This window comes from Rana temporaria, chromosome 1 (assembly GCF_905171775.1).
Source record: "Rana temporaria chromosome 1, aRanTem1.1, whole genome shotgun sequence".
NCBI lineage: Eukaryota > Metazoa > Chordata > Amphibia > Anura > Ranidae > Rana > Rana temporaria.
Genome location: NC_053489.1, coordinates 450,413,332 through 450,438,671, shown reverse-complemented (window position 1 = coordinate 450,438,671; position 25,340 = coordinate 450,413,332). Strand labels below are relative to the sequence as shown.

Sequence of the window (25,340 nt, the reverse complement as noted above, 5' to 3'; positions counted from 1 at the left end):
CAACAAACATTTATGGCTCTGCTCTGTGCCTTGTTGATATGACATCCATGTTTGAGAGTGATGTCATCATGGCCTGGTCAACCAAGTGTATAGGACTGACAGGAACAATGACAGCAAATTGCTGGAGGGGGTCACTTGGTAAATCTGCCATAATATGCTGTGCATACTAGCACATTATGGCTAAAAGCTCATGGGGCCCAACTTAAAAAATTGTCAAGGGTTGACAAATTGTAAATCCTCTCTTTTTGGGATTGTTTTAGACAACCAATTAATACAATTTTACATTTCTTTATTTCTTTATTATTATATTTTTAAATAAAATAAGAAATTTCTTCAATATTCAAAAAACATCACACACATTAGGATTGATCGTTACACGACACATATTCTGTATATCAAGATCAACCATATATAAGAGTCTGGATGCAAAGGGTGGTATTTCCCCAGCTACTTGCTATTGATAACCATCATTTGTATAGGCAATAGATGGTTCCAAGAGTTGGGGATGTCCAAAGCATTTTAAAATACATATGAAATCGTCTTCAGGATATTAATACCACTCTGCAACATAGAACAACTTTGTTTAGAATACATACATTGCTACAACATCCTCCACGCTCACTGGAGCGCTGAGCTGTGGAGGGGTGGGGAGCTACCACATAAGAATTTAAAGGAGAAGTCCAGTCTGAGCTCGTTTGGCTGGAATTCTCCTATGGGTCACAGGAGTGCAATTTGTTTTGCACTCCTGTGACCCGCTCTCTGCTGAAAACAGGTCACAGGAGTGAAAAACGAATGGCACTCCTGTGACCCATAGGAGAAGTCCAGCCAAATGAGCTTAGGCTGAACTTCTCCTTTCATTTCTTTTGTGGAGCGATTATCTGCCTACATCGTCCAGAGGAGAAGGAGAAATGGCGGCCGGTGTGGTCCCCAGCGTCTCAATATACTGCGCATGCTTGACGTCACATGCCTCTGTGTCATATCCGGTCTTCGCTAATGACAACATCCGGAGAATGTACGGTGGCCATATTGGAGGCAAAACCGCCGACACAGGAGTCTAATGCATACCTCCCAACATTTAAAAAATCCAAAAATCCAAAGTTTAAGTTGTTGAGCGGGGGGGGTCGAAGTTGTTGAGAGCGGGGGGGGGGGGGGGGGGTCAAAGTTGTTCAGCGGGGGGGGGGGGGGGGGGGTTCTCCTACCTGTGCAAAGACCACTCTGTCCCGACTCCCCACCTGCTCCATCCGCCTGCAGCCCGCTCCATGGTGTATGACTGCACTGTACCGTCGCACTGTGGTTGGGTGTGTAGCGGTCATGTGCAGAGGTGGGACTTCTGGACGATCGCTGACAGGCCAGCCCCACGCCGCACATGACCCCCATACGCCCAATCACAGGGCACCGGACTCAAACATGGCGGCGGGAAACCAAAACAAACATGGAGGCATGGAATGTCTCCCCACCAAATGTCGCGCCCAGGACACACTTTAAATTGTGGGAGGATCCCGAGGAATCCAGGACGGTTGGGAGGTATGGTCTAATGCTGTGGATGGATTTCCACTCTGCAACTAAGTCCAGCTACGGAGCTACAAACATGTCATACTTACCTCCACTGGACAGTTCGTTTTGCACAATGTGGCCCTGATCCTGCTGTTCTGGTGTCCCACGGCGGCTCTCGCTGCTCCTCCCTGCAATAGCCAACCCCCTCTGGGAAGCTCTCTCTCGAGGGGGTTACCTTGCGTGCGTGCTCCCATGTCATACAGTCGGCGTCCATAGCCACCGTATGACTCGGCCCCGCCACCCGGTGGCCGCGTCATTGGATTTGATTGACAGCAGCAGGAGCCAATGGCTGCGCTGCTATCAATCTATCAAATCAACGCAGAGACTCTGTGGAGAACAGGGCGCAGTGGACGTGCAGAGCAGGTGAACGAGCTCAGGTAAGTAAAATGGGGGGGGGCTGGGAGCCTGTGACAGCCAGGTGTTTTTTCACCTTAATGCATCAGATGCATTAAGGTGAAAAAACACAAACCTTTACAACCCCTTTTACGGTAAAATTCCAAAATAATTAACCCCATAGGGGTCTAATAGTACTATTCTCCTATTCAGTAGTACGGTAGACGCTTTTCAGAGGTTATTTCTAGCGCTAAAGCGCCTGAAAATCGCCTCAGTGTGAAAGTAGCCTAAGGGAAGTGAGGGGTTGATATAACCAATGGGACATTTTTTTATCCTAATGCAGGGAATGCATTTAGAACCACTTTAAATCAGAAATGTTAGGAAACTGTACATAAAAGTGTTTTGTGTTGTTACCTAATAAAATGTTCTCTTGGTGTTCTCAGAATGGTCTCCCATCAGCAGAGAAGCCTTATATTTTCAATGGAGACTTTGTAGATAGAGGGAAACAGTCGATTGAGATCTTGATGATCCTTTTTGCATTCCTGCTGGTCTACCCAAAGTCTGTCCATTTAAACCGAGGAAATCATGAAGACTATATAGTCAATTTAAGGTAGGGTCTACAAAACAGTAAATCAGTATATTATGCCATATGATATATGTATTTGAAATAAAATTGTGATTTATATTGTGTTTTTCAGGTATGGATTTACAAAAGAAGTAATGAAAAAATATAAGGTATGCATGTGAAACGTATTACATTTAACAAAATAAATTTCAAGCGTACCTTGCAGTAAAATGCAAGGTCTACATATATTGTCCAAGACCCCTCCCCCTTTGAAAGTCACATGATGTTCCTAAATGCAAAATGTAACGTTAAAGCAAGTTCTCGGAGAATACACAGCCGCCAAAATCTTGCGAGAAGACACTCTTGCAATGGACTAAAATGTTTTCTCACTGGATTTTGCCTGCTTTGCATTCCCCCAATAATCTTCCAGGAAAGCCGGTGTTATCATCTGTACTGCAAGTTCCGCTTTATTTAAACATTTGTTACCTCAACACTTCATATTCCTGATAAGTGCCTGCAGTACCATGTACTTGTATGTGAAAGTCTCCTGTTCTTATTGTATTGCTTCCATTGTGTGAAATCCCTGGTGTTCCTGCCAGTACCTCTGCTTTCCTATTTCAAACTGACCACACTAAACAGAAGAACACATCGTGGTCAGTTCTCTAGCTATGCTCAGTTTGCTCTCCTCCAATGATCAGACATGTCCTGCAGGGCTCAAGTCCTGCGGGAACGCATGGGAACGGAGTTCCTGCACTTTTTTTACAGCAGGAACTCTGTTCCCTTTGCAGGACTAGAGCAGCCGAGCCGCCCGAGTCAATCCTTCACTAAGCGGCGATGCCCAGCTCGAGTCACTGTCAGGGGCAGGCGAACCTTAGTAAAGGATTATGTTACTGGCCGCTTCCTGTATATGGATTCATCGGGTAGTGTGCGGGTATTCCGTCACTACCTCGATGCCGCAATGTCTCCTTGGAGCTTTTGTCATTGTTCCCAGGAGACATTGCGGAGGTCTGCTGCAAGTTATCACGGGATTTAGAAAGAACTTGCTTTTAGTAATTATGCATATGAGCGTATAATTTTTTTATTTTTTTTTGGTGGGGTAGTGGATCTTGGGTGGGAGTTCCCACACTTTTTTCTCCAGGACTTGACCCCTGATGTCCTGACATGCCCCCCCCCCCCCCCCCCCGCAATGCACAGCCTTTCACTGGAAAGCCCAATGTGCTGCTGCTGCTTCTCCTCCCCCAGCTCTTATGCAGCAGAGGAAAAGTACTCACTTATAAAAAAAAGAAATGTATTTATAACGTTTTTTTGTATCTATACGAAAATGTTTTGCTTTTTATTTCTATTTTACCCACTTCAGCCTTGGACCATATTGCTGGTCAATGACCAGGCCCCTATTTGCGATTCGGCACTGCGCCGCTTTAACTGACAATTGCGCGGTCGTGCGACGTGGCTCCCAAACAAAATTGGCGTCCTTTTTTCCCACAAATAGAGCTTTCTTTTGGTGGTATTTGATCACCTCTGCAGTTTTTATTTTTTGCGCTATAAACAAAAATAGAGCGACAATTTTGAAAAAAAAATATATTTTTTACTTTTTGCTGTAATAAATATCTCCAAAAATATATAAAAAAAACATTTTTTTCCTCAATTTAGGCCGTTACGTATTCTTCTACATATTTTTCGTAAAAAAAATCGCAATAAGCGTTTATTGATTGGTTTGCGCAAAAGTTATAGCGTCTACAAAATAGGGGGTAGTTTTATGGCATTTTTATTAATATATTTTTTTACTAGCAATGGCGGCGATCAGCGATTTTTATCGGTACTGCGACCTTATGGCGGACACTTCGGACACTTTTGACACATTTTTGAGACCATTGGCATTTTTATAGCGATCAGTGCTATAAAAATGCATTGAATACTATAAAAATGCCACTGGCAGGGAAGGGGTTAAAACTAGGGACGAGGAAGGGGTTAATTATGTTCCCTAGGTGTGTTGTAACTGAAGGGGGGGTGGACTGACTTGGGGAAATGACTGATCGCTGTTCATACATTGTATGAACAGAAGATCAGTCATTTCTCTCCCTGACAGGACCGGCAGCTGTGTGTTTACACACACAGCTCCCGGTTCTCGCTCTGTAAAGAGCGATCGCGGGTGCCCGGCGGTGATCACACCCACCGGGAACGCGCGTCGGCACCAGGGGCGAGCGGGGATCCCACGCGCGTGCCTCCGGCAGCGCGCACGCGCCCCTATTGGCTGCAATGCGAGATGACGTATAGCTATATGATCTCGCGCAGCCGAGCCGACCTGCCGCCGTATAACTGCGGCGGCTGGTCGGCTAGTGGTTAAAGGGGTTGTAAAGGAAAACATTTTTTTTCATAATAAGCATCCTTTACCTGCAGACATTCCTCTTTTCACTTCCTCATTGTTCGTTTTTGCTCAGAAGTTGATCTATTTCTTCTCTGTTCTGTTCACTTCCTGCTTGTCTGATTGTTACTTACCACCGTGAAGGGAGGCTTTACTGCAGTGGTCAGTACCGTGCTCACCCCCTCCTGGGAACTACATCTGTGCGGCAGGACGCTCTCTACGTGTTAGAGACTTCAAGGAGGTGTGAATTACTGGGCGTGCCGCAATGCATACTGGGAAATGTAGCCATGACTAAGCACTGACGCCAGTGCGAAACGTTGGCCATACTGATTTTTGTGGGCTTGCAGTGACTGTTTGCACAGTTGAAAATAAAGACATCTCTCCAAAATTTTGGAGTGCGGCTGTCCAGCTTTTGTTCTTTTGTTTTTTGCCATTATCGCATTGCCAGCACCCTGGTGGTTCAACAACCCCTGATCATCACAAGGCTCACCTGGAGCGGTGAGAATTCTGTCTACTGGGAAATGTAGTTCTTACATGAACGAGCGCCACAAACCAGGAAGTGAATGAGAGAACAGAAACTAGAATGCCGGAGGTGATATAGATGAAGAAATTTAATAGGTATTTACTCGTTTTTTAACAGAATCATTACACTATTCTGTCTGTCTACCTTGCAGACATTAATTTTAGGCAAAAAAATGTTTTCCTTTACAACTCCTTTAAGGTAATGATTTTACAAGGTGATCGTTTTCAATCACTTTAATGTATTAATGAATACAGACTTGCATTAAAGCAGTATTAAACCAAAAACCAAACTTTTTTTACATTACAGTTTACAATTGTTAGATGTGATAGCTGTATTAGTTTCCTTTTGTAGGCTTTCTTTCTTCAATTTTCATTTGGTGATCCAGCCGGCAAGTCTGTTTTTTTTTTTTTTTAAAGCACAAGCTCTCCAACAGAATGTATAAGAGTTTACACAGATGAGACAAACCACTTAGGCCCTGTACACACGGTCGTTCCAAACCGATGAGAATGGTCCGACGGGCAGTTTCCATCGGATCACCGGTGAAGTGGCCTGATGATCTGATGTGCGTACACACCATCGTTCCAAAAACCGATCAGGTCAGAACGCGGTGACGTCAAACACACGACGTGCTGAATAAAACGAAGTTCAATGCTTCCAAGCATGCGTCGACTTGATTCTGAGAATGCGCGGGTTTTGAACCAATGCTTTCTGTACTAACCATCAGTTTGGACCGATCAGGCAGCGGGCCATCGGTTCGATTTTAAAGCATGTTTTAAAATTTTGGACCGAAGGACAACAGACCGATGGGCTATACACACGGTCGGTTTGGACCGATGAAACTGAACCTCGGTCCATTCTCATCGGTTTTGTCCGACCGTGTGTACGCGGCCTTAAAGTATAACTAAAGGCAAAACGTTTGTTTTAGTTTTGGATGGAGTGGAGAGGGATTAGAACACCTGTCAGTTTTTATTGCTGTCTGCGCCCCCATTACCTAGATTCACCCTATCTATTTGTCCTGTTTACCATTATCATTGAAAGTGAAAGGAAAGGAAAATCCCACATTTTGGGTTGTCCCCAGAAAAGTAATACTAGTAACACTAGTTCTGATGACCTGGGGGTCCCCAAAGAATTCCTTTAATTTGGAGGGTTTTTCTCTCACTTCCTGTTTGGCTATGGGACAGGAAGTGACTGGAAATCCCTGCAATGAGGCACAGATGGCGAAAAAAACTCTGACAGGGGTTGTAACCATGCCTAATGCCTCGTACATATGAACAGATAATCGTACGACTTATGGTTCGCATTTTTGTTGCATAATACTAATATCGAATTCAACAGTGCATTTTGTGCTCTGTAAAATGTAAAAAAAAAATCATACGATTCTGGAAAACCTGGTTTGCTTAGCTATGTATTGTAAATGATGTCAAATACGTGTGGACCCCCGTGTCTGCCACGCCTTTTGGCTATTTCCATTCGTATTGTAGAGGCATATTTGTGATAGGCTGCAAATGATTTTTTGTTGGTATGTTGGAGAATTTTCAAGGTACGAACATGGTTTACGTCCTCCCATTTCCTTACCGGGTTATTTTTGTGTTTCTGATCATGAATGGTGTTTGTCTATCGATTTTTTAGCAGGCACATACTGATTAAATGGTTGTTGTTCACTGGGCTATCGTCTGAGCAATGTTTTTGTGTTTGTCCCTTCAAATATTGTTGGACGAACGGCTGTCGAAAGCTGTGTACTAACAATCAGACTATCGTTGCCATCAATCGGAAAGCGATTTTTATCATCTGATTATCTGATCGTGTGTACGAGGCATTACTCTACCTAAAATGGGAAAGAAAGTTTTGCCTATAGTTCTACTTTAAAGTGATTCTACAGGCTTTAGGTGAAAAACCTTCTAAGTGTAGCTGTAACTGATTACTAAGTGTGAGCCGGAGTTTGGCTTCAATGTGTTAAGTGTATTTTAATCTGCTAATACACTTAACACTACCTTCCCCCTGACTGATAAAGCTGCTGTCTCTGCTGTGCCTCCTGTTCTCATTCATCCAGAGTTGTGTCTCCTTAATACAGGAGGTGTGCTACTGGTACTGTTGCCACCTGTTCGGGATTTACTCATTTGAATCATGTGTCCGGGTTTCAGGTGGACTGAAACCCGGACACATTATTTAGCTTGGGTTGTGGCTCCCCAAGTAACCAAGATAGTGGCACACATCCAGGAGCTGTGGGCGGTTGCCTGGGGGCAGGTTCAGCACCACTGGGGGGCAGGGCGATGATATTAGCAAGAGCAATCTGGCCACACCCACTGCGCACCGCATTACTGCTCTCCTTGAGGCACCCAAAGGTGTCCCAGGCCACTAAAGTGTTCGGGTTTGGCTTGGAAAAAAGGTGGCAACCCTAGTTACTTGCCAGATCATCTGTGAAAAAAGAGTCGAAAAAAAACAAACAAAAGAAAGCGGGTACAGCCACCACATCTAATGATTGTAAGCTGCAATACATTTTTTGGTTTTGGGTTTAATACCACTTTAATTTGTGTCTTTTATATCTACCAGGAGATCAGCTTCAAGCATACAGTGGGCAGCATTCAATTATGCTAGTTATTTTTTCAGGGTGACCAGCATGTGCTTAATATTGATGTGGAACCAAATTTAAATTGACAGAATCTTTTGTGGCATGCCAGTTTTTTACTAAACGGTAGAGGAAGAAGAACAAAAAAGATTAAAAGCACGTCTAACAATTAGGCCTCCGTTCACACCTGAGCATTGCACAGCAACAGCTGCTGCAGCATGTTTTTTTTAGTTCTTTTTCGTTTTTGGAGCAACACCATTCATTTTACTGAGCCTCCCTCGGCTACAAAAATGTTCCAAAGAGGCTCATGTACTAAATCTTCCCACAGAGCCAGGAGTGTTTGCGGGTGGGGATTTTTGCTGCGATTGTAGCGTGTTTTGTCGCTCTACAGTCACAGCAAAAAATGTTTGGGGTGCCATTAGATAATAATAGTATCACAAATGCATTCTGCGTTTTGCCATGATTCTGGAATCGTGGGCAGGATGGCAGCGATTCTGCCTGTGATCCAAATCACTCAGGTGTGAATGGAGCCTTACAGTATTGACTATATAACTTAAATAATTTATTGTTTTTTTTTTTTATTTGTAGAGTGTGTTCTGTGTAGATAGTAGTAGGGATGAGCTGAACACCCCCCAATTCGATTCGCACCAGAACCTGCGAACGGACCGAAAGTTTGCAAGTCTATGGGACTTGAACGTTCAAAATCAAAAGTGCTCATTTTAAAGGCTAATATCCCAGTTATTGTCCTAAAAAGGGTCTGGGGACCTGGGTCCTGCCCCAGGGGACATGTAATGCAAAAGAAGTTTTAAAAACTGCAGTTTTTTCCGGAGCAGTGATTTTAATGATGCTTAAAGTGGAAAAAAAATTTGAAATATTCCTTTAAATATCGTACCTGCTGGGTGCCTATAGTATGCCTGTGAAGTGGCACATGTTTCCCGTGTTTAGAACTGTCCCTGCATAGGAAAAAAAGTCATTTAAAACTGCTTGCTGCTTTAATGTAATGTCTGGTCCCGGCAATATGGATGAAAATCATTGAGAAAAATGGCATGGCCCCCCCAGGCCATTACCAGCCCCTTTGGGTCTTGTATGGATATTAAGGGGAACCCCGCACCCAAATAAAAAAAGGAAAGGCGTGGCCCCAGGCCCTATATACTCTAAACAGCAGTATACAGGCAGTGCAAACAAGACAGGGACTGTAGGTTTGTTGTTAAGTAGAATCTGTTTGTAATTTTGAACTGGTACATTTTTAAAGTGTAGCTCCAGCCAAAAAATATATTTTTAAGTATTTGAAAAACATAGGGAAGGGTTATCACCCCTGTAACATTTGTTTTGCTGTCTGTGCACCTGTTCAGAAGATTTCACTTCCCTTTCTGTCCCAATGACAAATTTATTTTAGAACATTTGGGTTTTTTAGTGAAACAAGGATTGGTGATAAAGCATCAGTGGAGAGGAGACACCTTTTTCCCATATTAAATCTTACAGGAGAGAATTTCCCTTCCTAGGGGTAGATTTCCTCTCACTTCCTGTTGTCTCCTTCCGTTTGCAAGTAGAAGTCGTTTGTAAGTTGGATGTTTGAAAGTAGGGGCCTGCCGTATATACTGTGCAGAAATTTGGGCCTTAGGTGTTGGTGTTGCCACAACACTGTAAGCCCTCACAGTTAGTCTTGGTGGGCGCTGGAACGCCCTGCTGTGAACTATTATATCAAGAATTGTAATTACATGCCATTGTTGAACAGTGGTAGAAAAATTGGGCCTTTGGTGGTGGTGGTGCTGGTGCCACAACACTGTAAATCCTCACTGTTACTTTTGGTGGGCACTGGAACGGGCCCTGCTGTGAAATATTATATGAAGAATTGTAATTACATGCACAGGGGCAGAGAAATTGGGCCTGTGGTGGTGGTGGTGCTGGTGCCACAACACTGTAAGTCCTCGCAGTTTCTCTTGGGGGGCACTGGAACGGGTCCTGCTGTGAAATATTATATCAAGAATTGTAATTACATGCCCCTGTTAAACAGGGGCAGAAAAATTGCGCCTTTGGTGGTGGTGGTGGTGGTGGTGTTGCCACAACACTGTAAGCCCGCACAGTTACTCTTGGTGGGCGCAGGAATGGGCCCTGCTGTGAAATATTAGATCAAGAATTGTAATAACATGCCCCTGTTGAACAGGGGCAGAAAAATTGTGCCTTTGGTGGTGGTGGTGGTGGTGGCGTTGCCACAACACTGTAAGCCCTCTCAGTTACTCTTGGTGGGCACAGGAATGGGCCCTGCTGTGAAATATTAGATCAAGAATTGTAATTACATGCCCCTGTTGAACAATTGGCCTTAGGCACTAGTGCAGGGGTGGGCAATTATTTTTTCGATGAGGCCACATGAGAAACTAAAAATATTTTGGAGGGCCGGGCCAAAAGGCTAAACACAATACTGCATAAAATCAATTGTATTTCTTTATAAAAAGCAGTAAATATCATTGTTGGACAACTGGTACGAGTACTTGTTATAGTTAAACAATGAAAAAGTGAGGTTGCCTTACAAGAATTTTTTTTTAATTTATTAAACAAAATTTCCCAAAACAATGAACATTTTTCACTATTTGTGACTCATATTAGTGAAAATTTCCAATCACGTTCACTCAAACACATTTTGAGTTTCATTTACTGTTGGAAAGAGGTTCTTAGCATTCTCAAGACATAATGCAAAGACACTCCAAATCTTAAAGGGGTAGTCAACTGGAAAATATTTATTTTCAACTGGTGACAGAAAATTAGACGGATTTTTAAATTACTTCTATTAAAAAATCTTAATCCTTCCAGAACTTTTTAGCGGCTGTATACTACTGAGGAAATCCCTTTCTTTCTTGATTTGCGTGATGCGTTGTCCACAGTGCTCTCTGCTGACACCACTGTCCATTTTAGGAACTGCATGAGCAGGAGAAAATCTCCATAGCAAACCATTGGTGCTGTGGACAGCTCCTAAATGAGGTGTCAGCAGAGAACACTGTGGACAACAAATCACACAAACCAAGAAAGAAAGGGATTTCCTCAGTAGTATGCAGCCACTAAAGTGGCTAAAAAGTACTGGAAGGATCAAGATTTTTTATAGAAGTAATTTACAAATCTGTCTAACTTTCTGTCACCAGTTGAAAAGAAATTGGGGGAGATTTATCAAAACCCGTCCAGAGGAAACGGTGCTGAGTTGCCCATAGCAACCAATCAGATTGCTTCTTTCAGTTCTCAGAGGCCTTTTCAAAACTGAAAGAAGCAATCTGATTGGTTGCTATGGGCAACTCAGCAACTTTTCCTCTGGACAGGTTTTGATAAATCTCCCCCAATGTTTAAAAGAAAATGTTTTTCAGTTAACTACCCCTTTAAGCAAGATACATCATATTGAACTGTCACTAAACATCACTACTAACAACATTTCACTACTAACAACATTTGTAGTCTTTGGTGTTTTAAGTTCTCTTTTCTTGTTCAGTGAGAGAAATCTAGTCTCTGCTGGGCTTTAACAAGTGCATCGAAGTCAGGTTGAATGACTGAGGTGGAGATGCGAAGCACAGCTGACAGATGATCATCAGTGAGAGAGGATCTATACCTGGATTTCGTGAACTTCATCATTGAAAATGTTTGTTCACATACGTATGTAGAGCCAAAGAGAACCAACATCTTCTGAGCACGTCTCCTCATGTTTGGAAAGTTCTCCTCCTTGAGAGAAGGGTAGAAATCTAGCAGAGATCTTGACTTAAAGTGCTCTGCCAGTACTGCATCAGACTGCAGGTCGATGAGTTCCAGTTGAACATCACTGGGTGCATTATCCACACTGCAGGTAAAGGGAGAGGAAATCAGGCACATTTTGTCTTCGATTTGTCTGAGATCTTCAAATCGCCTTGAAAACTCACCATGCAATGCTCCCAACATGGATGAGTACCTGCGGAGGTGATCAGCTGGTGGTGTGACTTCTTTCAGGGTTTGCATGTGAGTTATATTGTTGCTCTCCAGTTGTCTTGAAAAAAACTGTAACTTTGTCATGAAAGCCTTCACCAGGCTGTGCATTTCATGAACAAAAAGGCCCTTGCCTTGCAGTTTGGTGTTCAGTAAATTCATCTGTGCAGTCACATCAACAGAAAATGCAAAATCTGCCATCCAGTCCTCATCTGAGAGCTCAGGGAAGTCTTTGCCTTTCTTCTCACAATACTCCCGAATCTCTGCTTTCAGGTCCCAGACTCTTTTTAGCACTTTTCCCAGACTGAGCCATCTGACAGCTGTGTGGTAGCTGATGTCACGATGCTCGGTCTCATGCTCCTCCAATAGTGCGACAAACTGTCTGTGGTTCAATGCTCTTGCCCTGATGAAGTTTACTATTTTAGTAACAACATCAATGACATGGTAAATTTTTAGCACTGATTTGCATAACACATGTTGGTGTAGAATACAATGCAAAAATACCAGTTTCTGATCCATGTCGATTTCAGTCACTTTATCTTGCATACGTTTCAAAAGTCCGAAATTTTTTCCGGTGAGATTTGGACATCTGTCCGTTGTGACGCCTGTCAGTCTGTCCCATTTCAGTCCCAGCCTGTCCATGCACTCATTTACCTCCGTGAACAGATCACTCCCTGTCGTCGTTCCTTTCATCGACCGCATTGCTGCCAGCTCCTCCGTAATCTTGAACTCGGGGGTTATCCCGCGGACGAATACAAGTAACTGGGCTGTGTCGCGGACATCACAGCTTTCGTCCAAAGCCAAGGAGAAAAAGTCGAAACGTGCCACTTCACGTTGCAGTTGAAGCTCCAAATTCCCTGCAATGTCCTCGATCCTTCTAGTCACGGTTCGCCTGGACAGCGGGACTTGCTCAAATGCCGCTTTTTTTTCAGGGCATATTAGTGCTGCAGAGTCCACCAAGCACTCTTTGATAAACTCCCCCTCTGAGAACGGCTTACTGTATTTCGCGATTTTGTGGGATATCACAAAGCTGCTCTGGGTTGCTGCATCCCTGGCTGCGTGAAGTTTTGTAAAACAGCCTTGCTGCTTTTGCAACTTAGCTAGCAAAGCTTCCGAAGTCTGCACCCTTTCTGCGTCAGTCAAGTTTTTATATTTTGCAGCATGTTTTGTTTCGTAATGCCGACTCAAATTGTAGTCCTTAAAAACGGCGATCTGCTCCCCGCAAACTAAACACGCGGCTTTACCTCTGATTTCGGTAAATAAATACTTAGCAGTCCAATTCTTTTGGAAGACTCTGCATTCAGCATCTACCTTTCTCTTTTTAGCAGACATTTTGAGACCTAGAGTCCTGTTGTGACAAGGATCCAATAAAGTGCACCCAGGGCTGCCTATGCAACCAAAAACAAAGTATTAGGTTGGTTGCATAGTTCCCCCATATTTGTAGCATAGTTTCCCTATATTAGGTAGCAGTTCCCCCACATTATGTAGCTGCAGCAGTTCTCACAGATTTGTAGCATAGATTACCCCCAAACACCCCCCCCCCCCCCACCAATGCCGTTTTATTTTTTGCTTGCAGGCTGTAAGCAACAAATAAAATGGCGCAGGGGGACAGGGGGGGATTTGGATGCTGCAACAAATGAAACAACACAGGGGGATTAGGCAGGGTGCTGCAAGCTGCAGAACCCCCCTAATCCCCCTGTGCCGTTTAATTTGTTGCAGCATTCCCCAAGGCCCCCCCAGACCACCTGTGCCCTTTTATTTATTTTCTTTTTATTGTACTGCCAGCATCTATGCCACACCTACCGCTTCTAGCAGATATTAGATTTTTCACTTACCGCTTCTAGCAGATATTTGATTTTTCACTTACCGCTTCTAGCAGATAGACCACCTAAGGGTGCTCAGTGGACAAGTGTCCACGTAGGCAGCGCCAACACCCCTACCCTTACATTTACCATTGTATGAATAATGTTGCAAGCTTGCACATGGACTGCTCACAGACTGATGAATACCATCCATATTATATACTTCTCATATCTATTTTCTGTGGTGTCTGTCCCTTGTCATGCTTTGTGCACATTTTATCTCCTCTTTTTTGAGTTTCTGACATCAGCTGGTTTATGTAATTTTATCAAAAAATGCACTAATATATTGCAAACCATAGCTATGGTTTGCAATATATTGGTGCATTTTCTGCTAAAATTACATAAACCACCTGATGATGTCAGAAACTCAAAAAAGAGGAGATAAAATGTGCACAAAGCATGACAAGGGACAGACACCACAGAAAATAGATATGAGAAGTATATAATATGGATGGTATTCATCAGTCTGTGAGCACAGCAACAAAACATCACTCACCATCACAACAGATCCAAAGTACGATGACTGTGAAGTTTTCCTGCACATCTGACGTGATGTCAACTCCCTGTGTGCGTCTGCACGTACGGCTCAAGCCGTAGCCCCGCCCCCCCACTAGCTGATGGCCGGCCCAGCCACTGACCATCATGCAGGAGACGTTGCGCAATGTAATTCGCCCTGCGCCGCCAGCTACTACATTGCCGTAACTAGCGCTCCGCCCGGGGGCCGGATTAAAAGGTCCGCCGGGCCGTATACGGCCCGCAGGCCGTAGTTTGCCCAGGTCTGCACTAGTGTCACAACACAGCAACCCCTTACAGATACTCTAGTTGGAGCGCAGAAATGAGCCCTGCTGCAAAGTATTGCATACATTTTTTTAATTACACGCCCCTGTTTAACAGGGGCAGAAAAATTGGGCCTTAGGCAGTGGTGCTGGTGCCACAACACTGCAACCCCTCACGGATACTCTAGTTGGAGCGCAGGAATGAGCCCTGCTGCAAGGTACTGCATCAAAAATTGTGATTACACACCCCTGTTAAACAGGGGCAGAAAAATTGGGCCTTAGGCACTGGTGCTGGTGCCACAACACTGCAACCCCTCACAGATACTCTAGTTGGAGCGCAGGAATGGGCCCTGCTGTGAAATATTAGATCAAGAATTGTAATTACACGCCCCTGTAAAATAGGGGCAGAAAAATTGGGCCTTGGCCACTGGTGGCGGTGCCCAGAACCAAAAATATTCTTACAAGCTATCAGCATGATCATTGATAAGGAAGAGGATAGTCACTCAGCATAACAGGATAGTCACTCAGCATCAGCATAGGCAGTCTTGAAGGGATCTGACATTTCAAAAAAAATATTCGGTTATATCAGCATCAGGTGCTTGGTAGCTGGTGGTGATCCAAGACTGATTCATTTTTATGAAGGTCAGTCGATCGATCGAGTCGGTGGACAGGCGCACCCTGTGATCGGTTACAAAGCCTCCAGCAGCACTGAATGTGCGTTCCGAAAGAACGCTGGATGAAGGAGAGGCCAGTAGCTCAATTGCATACTGTGCAAGCTCTGGCCAGTGATCCAGCCTCAAGACCCAGTAACCCAGAGGATTTTCGGTGGGAAAGGTGTCCAAGTCTGATCTTGCCCCTAGGTATTCCTGCACCATGTAAAACAGATGCTGGCAATGGTTGCTGGAACCAATCATACCTTGGGGCTGCGGACTAAAAAATTGTCTGAACGCATCGGTCAGACAGCCACCTTCTCCACCGCTCCTTCTTTGACTGACCGAAGCCTCAGCAACACGTTGTCCAGGACCAGTATTTTGTAACCTCCCAGTCTCTGGGAATGCGTTGCACAGACCTTTCTGCAAGGCCATCCGAATATGGTTCATCCTCTGCAACGGCAAGATAAGGTCCGCAACCTTACCCATGTAACGTGGATCAAGGAGGGTTGCCAGACAGTAATGATCCCTCTTCGTGATACCACGAATACGAGGATCCCTCCGCAGGCTTTGCAGGATCAGGGAGGCCATGCAGCGTAGGTTTGCTGAGGCATTCGGTCCGGAGTCCTCTGGGTCACTCAGGACGACATGATCCGAAGCCTCCTCCTCCCAGCCACGTACAAGTTCATAGGTTTCTTGGGACTGTAATTGATCCCTTGAAGACTGCTGCTGATGCTGAGTGCTAGGCTCCACCTCACTGCTGACACAATCCTCCTCCTCCTCCTCTTCCTGTGTGATAGGCGGGCCAGCAGGAACACTGTCTGGATAAAGGGGGCCTTGAGGGGTAAGGAAGTCCTCCTCTTTCTTCCTCTGTTCTGCCTCAAGTGCCCTGTCCATTATTCCACGCAGCGTGTGCTCCAACAGGTGGATAAAAGGGACAGTGTCACTGATGCATGCACTGTCACTGCTCACCATCCTCGAGGCCTCCTCAAATGGTGACAGGACAGTGCATGCATCCCTGATCATGGCCCACTGGTGTGGGGAAAAAAACAAGCTCCCCTGACCCTGTCCTGGTGCCATATTGGCACAGATTCTCATTGATGGCCCTCTGCTGCGTGTGCAGCCACTGCAGCATGGCCAACGTAGAGTTCCACCTGGTGGGCATGTCACAGATTAGGTGGTTCTTGAGCAGGTTGTATTCCTTTTGGAGGTCAGCCAGCCGAATACTGGCATTATATGACCAGCGGAAATGCACACAGTTTCCTGGCCTGCTTCAGGACATCCTGTAAGCCCGGGTACCTGCCCAAGAACCGCTGCACCACCAAGTTAAGGACGTGAGCTAAACAGCGCACATGGGTCAGTTGTCCCGGTCAGAGAGAGGATAGAAGGTTGGTGCCATTGTCGCAAACCACCATATCTGGCTTAAGCTGGCGTGGCGTCAACCACCTCTGAGCCTGCCCCTGCAGAGCTGACAGAACCTCTGCCCCAGTGTGGCTCCTGTCCCCCAAGCACACCAGCTCAAGCACCACATGGCATCTTTTTGCCTGCGTACTTGCGTAGCTCCTTGAACGCCTACGGAGCAGCGCTGGTTCCGAGGACAAAGCACAGGAAGAGGCCATGGAGGAAAATAAAGAGGAGGGGGTGGAGGAGAGAGGTGTGTCAGAATCACCAGTAGTAGCATTTTGGAGGCGTGGTGGTGGAACAACCTAAAAACACTACTGTACCTTGTCCTGCATCCTTCCTAGCTGCCAGCAGAGTCACCCAATGCGCCGTGAAAGATAGGTAACGTCTGCGGTGTGATGCAGTCGGTGTGCTGCCCTTAAGCTGGCCCCTGAAGGGCATCCTGCCTCGTTGGAGCTGTGCCTCCTCCTCTCTCCTATCAGGCACCCACGTGGAGTCAGTGACCTCATCATCCCCTCCCTCCTCATCACTGGAGCAAACCAGGCAGTATGCTGCAGCTAGGGGAACATGACTGCCAGATTGCTGTCCTTCTTGGGCACCCACTCTCTCTGGGCTCACGTTACTGCCTTCCTCTAGCTGGGTGCCATCATCAGTTTGGGGGACTCTTCAGGAGGTCATGTTGGGGCTAGGACTGATGCCATTGAGCCGAGGTAAGATGCCGTGTTGGCAGCTGCTTTGCCAGACAAAGTACCCTGAGCCTGGGAGAGAGGTTGAGGAGGATGAGGACAGCTTGGTCACCCACTCCACCAAGTCTTCGGCATGTTGCGGCTCAACATGGCCAGCTGCCGAAAAAAGGACAAGCGTGTCCCACGCCACGTGCTGATGAGGATGCAACAGTGCGGCTCGTGACTGTCTGCCTCTCCTTGTTGTCCTTCCAGACATACTAATGGCCTGCAGGCATATGTAGCTGCACAAAGCTGGGATGTATATATACTGATTATACTGCAGCTATCAGAATCAACTGCCTGCCTGTAGTATTATTAGTAAGAGAACACCAGCAATTGTCTTCAGTTAGTTTTAGTTGCACACTGTGCAAAGGACACAGTACACTAACTGAAAATACTTGCAGCTCCCTGCCTGTGGTATTAGTATGAGAACACCAGCAGTTATATTCAGGTAGCTTTAGGTGAACACTGTGCAAAGGACACAGTACAATAAGTGAAAATACTTGCAGATCCTTACCCTGTGGTATTAGCATGAGAACACCAGCAATTGTATTCAGGTAGCTTTAGGTGCACACTGTGAAAAGCACACAGTACACTAACTAACAATGCTTGAAGATCCCTGCCTGTGGTATTAGTATGAGAACACCAGCAATTGTATTCAGGTAGCTTCAGGTGCACACTGTGCAAAAGAAACAGTACACTAACTGACAATACTTGCAGATTCCTGTCTGTGGTATTAATATGAGAACACCAGCAATTGTATTCGGGTAGCGTTAGGTGCACACTGTGCAAAAGAAACAGTACACTAAGTGAAAATACTTGCAGATCCCTGCCTGTGGTATTAGTATGAGAACACCAGCAATTGTATTCAGGTAGCTTTAGGTGCACACTGTGCAAAGGACACAGTACACTAACTGACAATACTTGCAGATCCCTGCCTGTGGTATTAGTATGAGAACACCAGCAATTGTATTCATGTAGCTTTAGGTGCACACTGTGCAAAGGACACAGTACACTAAGTGAAAATACTTGCAGATCCCTGCCTGTGGTATTAGTATGAGAACACCAGCAATTGTATTCAGGTAGATTTAGGTGCACACTGTGCAAAGGACATAGTACTCTAAGTGCAAATACTTGCAGATCCCTGCCTGTGGTATAGTATGAGAACACCAGCAATTGTATTCAGGTAGCTTAAGGTGCGCACTGTGCAAAGGACACAGTACACTAAGTGAAAATACTTGCAGATCCCTGCCTGTGTTATTAGTATGAGAACACCAGCAATTGTATTCAGGTAGCTTTAGGTGCACACTGTGCAGAGGACACAGTACACTAAGGTCGCAAGGACGTCATTTGCTTCAAAGTGAACGTAAATGGCATCCAGCGCCATTCACGATTCACTTACGCAAACGACGTTAAATTTTAAATTCGCGACGCGGGAACGACTGGTATACGTAGCATTGGCTGCCCCTGCTAATAGCAGGAGCAGCCTTACGTGGAACCCGACGAACGGAAACAACGTAAACTGCGTACGCAGGGCTCGCGTAGGGTTGTGAATCGGCGTTAGTATGCAATTTGCATACTATACGCTGACCACTACGGGAACGCCACCTAGCGGCCAGCGTAAGAATGCAGCCTACGATACGATGGCATAAGAGCCTTATGCCAGTCATATCTTAGGCTGCAGTCGGCGAATCGAGCTCTCTGAATCAGGAGCACTCGATACGCCGGTGCAACTAAGCAATTGCGCTGCGTAACTATGGTTACGCAGACGCAATTGCTTTCTGAATCTACCCCGGTATTAGTATGAGAACACCAGCAATTGTATTCAGGGATCTTTAGGTGCACACGGTGCAAAGGACACAGTACACAAAATGAAAATACTTGCAGATCCCTGCCTGTGGTATTAGTATGAAAACACAAGCAATTGTATTCAGGTAAGCTTTAGGTGCACACTGTGCAAAGGACACAGTACACTAAGTAAAAATACTGCAGCTAGCACAATCACCTGCCTGCCTGTCAGTATATTAGGAAGAGAATACAGGAACGGATCTAGCTAAACTGAATACAGTGTATAAATATATATACAACACCTGGGATGCATATATATCCTCTACATATCCTCTACACACTGTAACTGCAGCTAACTGACTCGCCTGCCTGCTCTATCTAACTCAAATGAAATGACACTGTCTCTCTCTCTGTTCGTCTTTCACCACCGCCGCAACACACTACACAAGGCTGCCACGCAGGCGGCCTTATATCATGTGGGGCGTGTACTAAACCCCCTGAGACATAATTGGCCAAAGCCACCCTGGCTTTGGCCAATTATGGCTCTCTTTGCTTACAGCGCTGTGATTGGCCAAGCATGCGGGTCATAGTGCATGCTTGGGCAATCATCAGCCAGCAATGCACTGAATTATGGGCCGTGACACGCCACTCGAATTTGGCGCAAGCGGCCCATAATTTTAGAAATTCGGCGAACGCACGAACAGAAAATGTTCGAGTCGAACATGTGTACGACGCAAACTCTAAGCTCATCCCTAGGTAGTAGAAGCAACATACACTATATTACAAAACGTATTGGCACACCTGCTCTACACTGGCATGAACTTTAATGGCATTCCAGTCTTAGTCCGTGGGTTTAATATTGAGTTGGCCCATCCTCTGCAGCTATAACAGCTTCAACTCTTCTGGGAAGGCTGTCCACAAGGTTTATGACTGTGTCTTTGGGAATGTTTGACTATTCTTCCAGAAGCACATTTGTGAGATCAGGCACTGATGTTGGACAAGAAGGCGCTGGCAATAAATCATCCCAAAAATGTTCTATCAGGTTGAGATCAGGACTCTGTGCAGGCAAGTCAAGTTCCTTCACCCCAAACGTGCTCATCCATGTCTTTATGGACCTTGGTTTGTGCACTGGTGTGCAGTCATGTTGGAACAGGAAGGGGCCATCTGCAAACTTTACCCAAAAAGTTGGGAGCATGAAATTGTCCAAAATGTCTTGGTACGCTGACTCCTTAAGAGTTCCCTTCACTGGAACTAAGGGGCCAAGCCCAACACCTAAAAAACAACCCCACACCACAATCCCCTCTCCACAAAATGATTTGGACCAGTGCACCAAGCAAGGTCCATAAAGACATGGATTCATGTTTGTGGTGGAGGAATTTGACTTCCCTGCACAGAGTCCTGACCTCAACCCAATAGAACACCTTTGGGATGAATTAGAGCAGAGAATGCAAACCAGGCCTTGTTGTTCACATCAGTGCCTGTCCTCACAAATGCGATTCTGGAAGAATGGTTAAACATTCCCATAGACACACTCCTAAACCTTGTGGACATCCTTCCCAGAAGAGTTGAAGCTGTTATAGTTGCAAAGAGTGGGCCAACTTGATATTGAACCCTACGGATTAAGCCTGGTATGCCATTAAAGTTCATGTGTGTGTAAAGGTAAGCGTCCCAATACTTTTGGTAATTCAGTGTATGTTTATGCTACATTATTGCTATGTAAGTACAGTATTTATAATTTTTCTTTGATTTTGATATTAAAGGTTCATGGGAAGAAAATCCTCAAAATGTTGCAAAGTGTATTTAGCTGGCTTCCTTTAGCAGCTATAATTGATCAAAAAATATTAATTACCCACGGAGGAGTGTCAGATTCTACTGACTTAGAGATGCTCTCTAAAATAGAAAGACACAAGGTAAGATATGTACACTTTCTATTTATCATTGAAAAATGACTAATTGCACTATGGCCATTGTCACAAACTACAGGATCCCACAATGCTCTTGCTGTTCCTTAAACTATTCAATGTATGAAACGATAATGCTTAAGTGCAAGCTGTTGGAGAATTCTATCTTCTTTTTACCCCTTTTTTAATGCAAAGAAATAATCTTACAAATATTTGGAGACAATGGATAGGTAAACGTAACCTAATCTAGTCCACCCAAAACTGATAATTCTTCATTTGGTGCAGAATTTATTGGCGATTTGAATATTTGCTCCTTATGCCCCGTACACACGATCGGAATTTCTGATGGAAAAAGTCTGACAGACTTTTTCCATCGGAAATTCTGACCGTGTGTATGCCCCATCGGAGTAATTCCATCGGAAATTCCGACGGAATTCCATCGCAGTAAAATAGAACATGTTCTCTATCGGAGTTTAGATAGAGAACATGTTCTATTTTACTGCGATGGAATTCCGTCGGAATTCCGATGTGAGTTTGGTCAGACAAAGTTCCGATCGTGTGTACAGGGCATTCGTTTCTTAGGTCTATTAGGACTATTACAAAGAAGTTTAACTCACCTTTTCCTTACAATATAGAAAATGCAGCTGAGTGAGATTCCATTGTGTGAGCAGGGCCGCCATCAGGAATTATGGGGCCCCTTACACAGCTTCAGGCATGGGCCCCCTGGAGAAGAGAACCGGGGGGGGGGGGTGCTGCCGTCTGAAATTGAGAAGCGGGGGGGGCCCTTTACAAAAAAAATAAGAAATAAAGAAAAATATATATAAAAAGGGGGGGTAGCCATCCGGGGCCCTGGGGACCTCTGTCTGGGCCCTTTAATAAAAATAAAAAATATATAAATATATAAATATATATAAAAAATATATATTTAAATGTATTTATTTTTAAAAAGGGGGGTTGCCATCTGGGGCCCTCTGGGCCCTTTAATAAAATATATATATATATATATATATATATATATATATATATATATATAAAATAATAATATAAAAAATAAATAAAAATAAACATTTATATAAAAAAGGGGGGGTTGCCATCCAGGGCCCTGGGGGACCTCTGGGCCCTTTAATAAAAAAAAGGGGGTTTGCCACATGGGGTCCTGGGGACCTCTGAGCCATTTAATAAAATATATATAAATATATATAAAAATAAATAAAATAATATAAAAAAGAAACAAAACATTTTTATAAAAAAGGGGGGTTGCCATCCGGGCCCCCTGGGCCCTTTAATAATAATAATATTAATAATATAATATATATATATATAAAAAATAAAAAAAATATATAAAAAAAATATATATTTTTTATAAAAAAGGGGGGTTGTCATCCAGGGCCCTGGGAATCTCAGGGTCCCTGGGGACCTCCGGACCCCTAAAAAAAAAATTGGCCCTTTAATAAAAAATAAAGTAAAAATATATTAAAAAAATATATATAAAAAAAAAAAAAGGGGGGGGCTTGCCATCTGGGGCCCTGTGGGCCTCCGGGCCCCTGGGAACCTCCGGACCCCTTGCAGGTATACTGCCTGTACCCACCTGATGGCGGCCCTGTGTGTGAGGTTACTAGAATGCAAGCATGTACAGTAGCAGGTCTCACTAATGGACAGGATTCATTCACACTAGCCTGCATGCTTAAATGGGATGTTTTAACATGCAGGCAGGGGTCCATTATTTAGGGATGGTGACTTGTCTTGTTACAATATAAGGAACAGTTTAAATTATTTTTATTTTTTATTTAAATAACTGCACGTTTTGCATTTGTATGCATCGCATCGCAAGCCACAGGGCACATTCACGGTATATATATATAAAATAATATGCAAAGTGGTTGGAGTGAAGCTTCAGAATGGCAAATGTGTTTTTATTACAAATTATGTGATAAGCTGGCCATAGATGGTTCAACTCTCGGCCAATTCAGCAGAGACTGGCCGAGATTCAAACCATGTATGGGCAGATTGATTGTACCCAAGTTGATTGATCAACTTAGGTACAACCAGCATGTCCGATGTTTCATACAAAAATTACTCTATCTATGGCCAGCTTTACACTTGCCTTGCTAGCCTTTCTTGAGAATTCCAATTGTTTTTATTATAGCCAAAATGTAGTCAGTTTTATTTTTATTTATTTATTTTGGATAGAACAATGAGGAACTTGAACAAGTCCAATTGAACGTGATGACCTAATACTAGCTATACCATAACCTGAATAAATTTGAATTTCAATGATCCAATATATGAATTGTTTTATGTATTCAATCATAAATTTTAACTTTATAAAATTTCTATTTTTCTACATTTTGGTTTCTTGTGCTCCTTAAAAGTCCCATCATCCTATTTTCTTTATTATGTATCTATTAAAGGGATGTTCACTGTACAATGATTTTCCAATAGCCAAGCCCAAACAATTCTTTTCTCCTTTGGATAAATTAGAACCTTCACAAAGAAAAATAATTAAAAAGCTTTTTTATATATGTTATAACCTCATAGCAGAAATAGCCCTTCCTGTTACTGTGATACCAGGACAAGAAATGGGAGATGTGTTTGCCACTGGTAAATTAAGGCATAGGCAGCAATACCAGCATTATTAGAATGTATTTCCCCTCCCAAATCTACAATACAGCAAAACCTTGGTTTGAGAGCGATTTGCAAGACAAGAATTTTATTTTAATAAATATTGACTTGATAGACAAGCGATGTCTTGATATAAGAGTAGCGTCATGTCAGAACTGATTATCTGATTATAACATTTGTGGATAGACATTTTATGGTTACTGACGGAGAAGAAACCTTAACTTAAAGTTCTTCAGTAAAGTTGACTGCTGAATCCAAATTGATTTCAAAAAGATGTATTTAATATACAAGCAAGCTTCCAGAAAACTCTAAAAGCTTGGAGAACAGTGTGTATACATTGTCATACATTCAAAATATCTGTTCTACTGAGTCCATTAGCCTCTAAGCAATTTATACACTTTCAAAAGGGAGGCATTCTGATTGTGGCTACATTCAGAAGACAAATGGTCATTTAGCTTCTACATGTCACTTCCAAATTCTCTGGGAAGAAATGGCAGACAATGTCATTCACCTGGTCACATTGCTATAATCTTTTAATAAGGACTAACCAGAAAACCATTTGAGTAAATGGTTGCGGAACGAATCATCTGAGTTTCCATTATTTCTTATGGGGAAATTTGCTTAGATATACAAGTGCTTTGGATTACAAGCATGTTTCCGGGACTAATTATGCTTGCAATCCAAGGTTTTACTGTATATGTATTGTAAGTTTCACTATTGGGGACATTTCTCATCAGGTCTTGAGATGAAGTCAGGAGGAATCTGACCAACAAGGTCACAAACAGCAATGATAACAGAGGCTCTAACCCTTCCTATTTAAAAATAAAAAAGGCATAAGCTTGATTTGGGCTTGAAATAGACCAGTAACAAATTTTGATTGCTGCACCTCAATTTTAACCAGATTCATATTTTAAAATAATATATTATCTTAGTGTGAGAAAATGTAAAATATGATCATAGAGCAATACAGGAAAAAAAATACATAAGTCACTTTTAAACTGCTTTTGTTTAGTATGCATCTACTTTGAGGCCTAGAAAAAAGAAAGACAAGATAAACAAGATAGAAGAAAAGACAGAAGAGAAGACTGATCAGGGTACAAATGGAGAAAATGCGCTAACAGTGGCATCGCCTTGGCAGCCCCCAAGGAGTGGTTCTTTCTCCTATAGCTCCAGTCCAAGCCTCCTACCCAATTATAAGGGGAAACGATCAGCTAGTAGCCCCACCACCATGACAATTGACAGAAAAGAGATCTCCAAACGAGTGAAGCAAGCTGTGGACAAAGAACTAGTAAAATGTCGAAGACAAGTGGGTTTCACTGAGACCATTCGTGAGCCTGACAGTCCGGTGTCTGTTTCTGACTCTGAATCAGAATCCGGAGAAATGCAAGAGTATGACATGGACAATGAAGAGAGAAAGCAGGTAAATATACGGTAGCTTATTTCCACTTGTTTTACAATTTCTTTCAAACAGAAGATAGTTTTAGTTTTATAGATCACCCCTGACCATAACCCCTATAGTGCCATTTGTACCCTATTGGCACCAAAAGATCAAAATTATTAATGAGCTACACAAACAGGAGGTCAGCATAGTGTGAAACACATGCTATTAAGTCCGATGTGTACTATTACCTAGTGGCAGTAGTATTTGAATAAGATAGCACTGCCTGAACAATGCTGCTAGATAAGGCTTTATGTACACTGGCCTACATTTGCCATGGCCAATGGTCAAAACGTTCTTATCCTGAACGTGGTTCTTCTGTGTTCAGGAGAGGGAGG

The 25,340-nt window shown here is 43.6% G+C and overlaps 1 protein-coding gene across 1 annotated transcript in view; it reads left to right on the top strand.

The window, feature by feature from the left end:
• Positions 1-25,340, top strand: part of PPEF2 (protein phosphatase with EF-hand domain 2) — a 98,150-nt gene that overhangs the window by 46,264 nt on the left and 26,546 nt on the right. The window contains exons 9-12 of the mRNA XM_040327577.1: positions 2,331-2,497; positions 2,586-2,622; positions 20,802-20,951; positions 24,577-24,984. Of these exons, the coding sequence (XP_040183511.1) occupies positions 2,331-2,497; positions 2,586-2,622; positions 20,802-20,951; positions 24,577-24,984 (762 nt within the window). The remainder of the gene's footprint in view (positions 1-2,330; positions 2,498-2,585; positions 2,623-20,801; positions 20,952-24,576; positions 24,985-25,340) is intronic.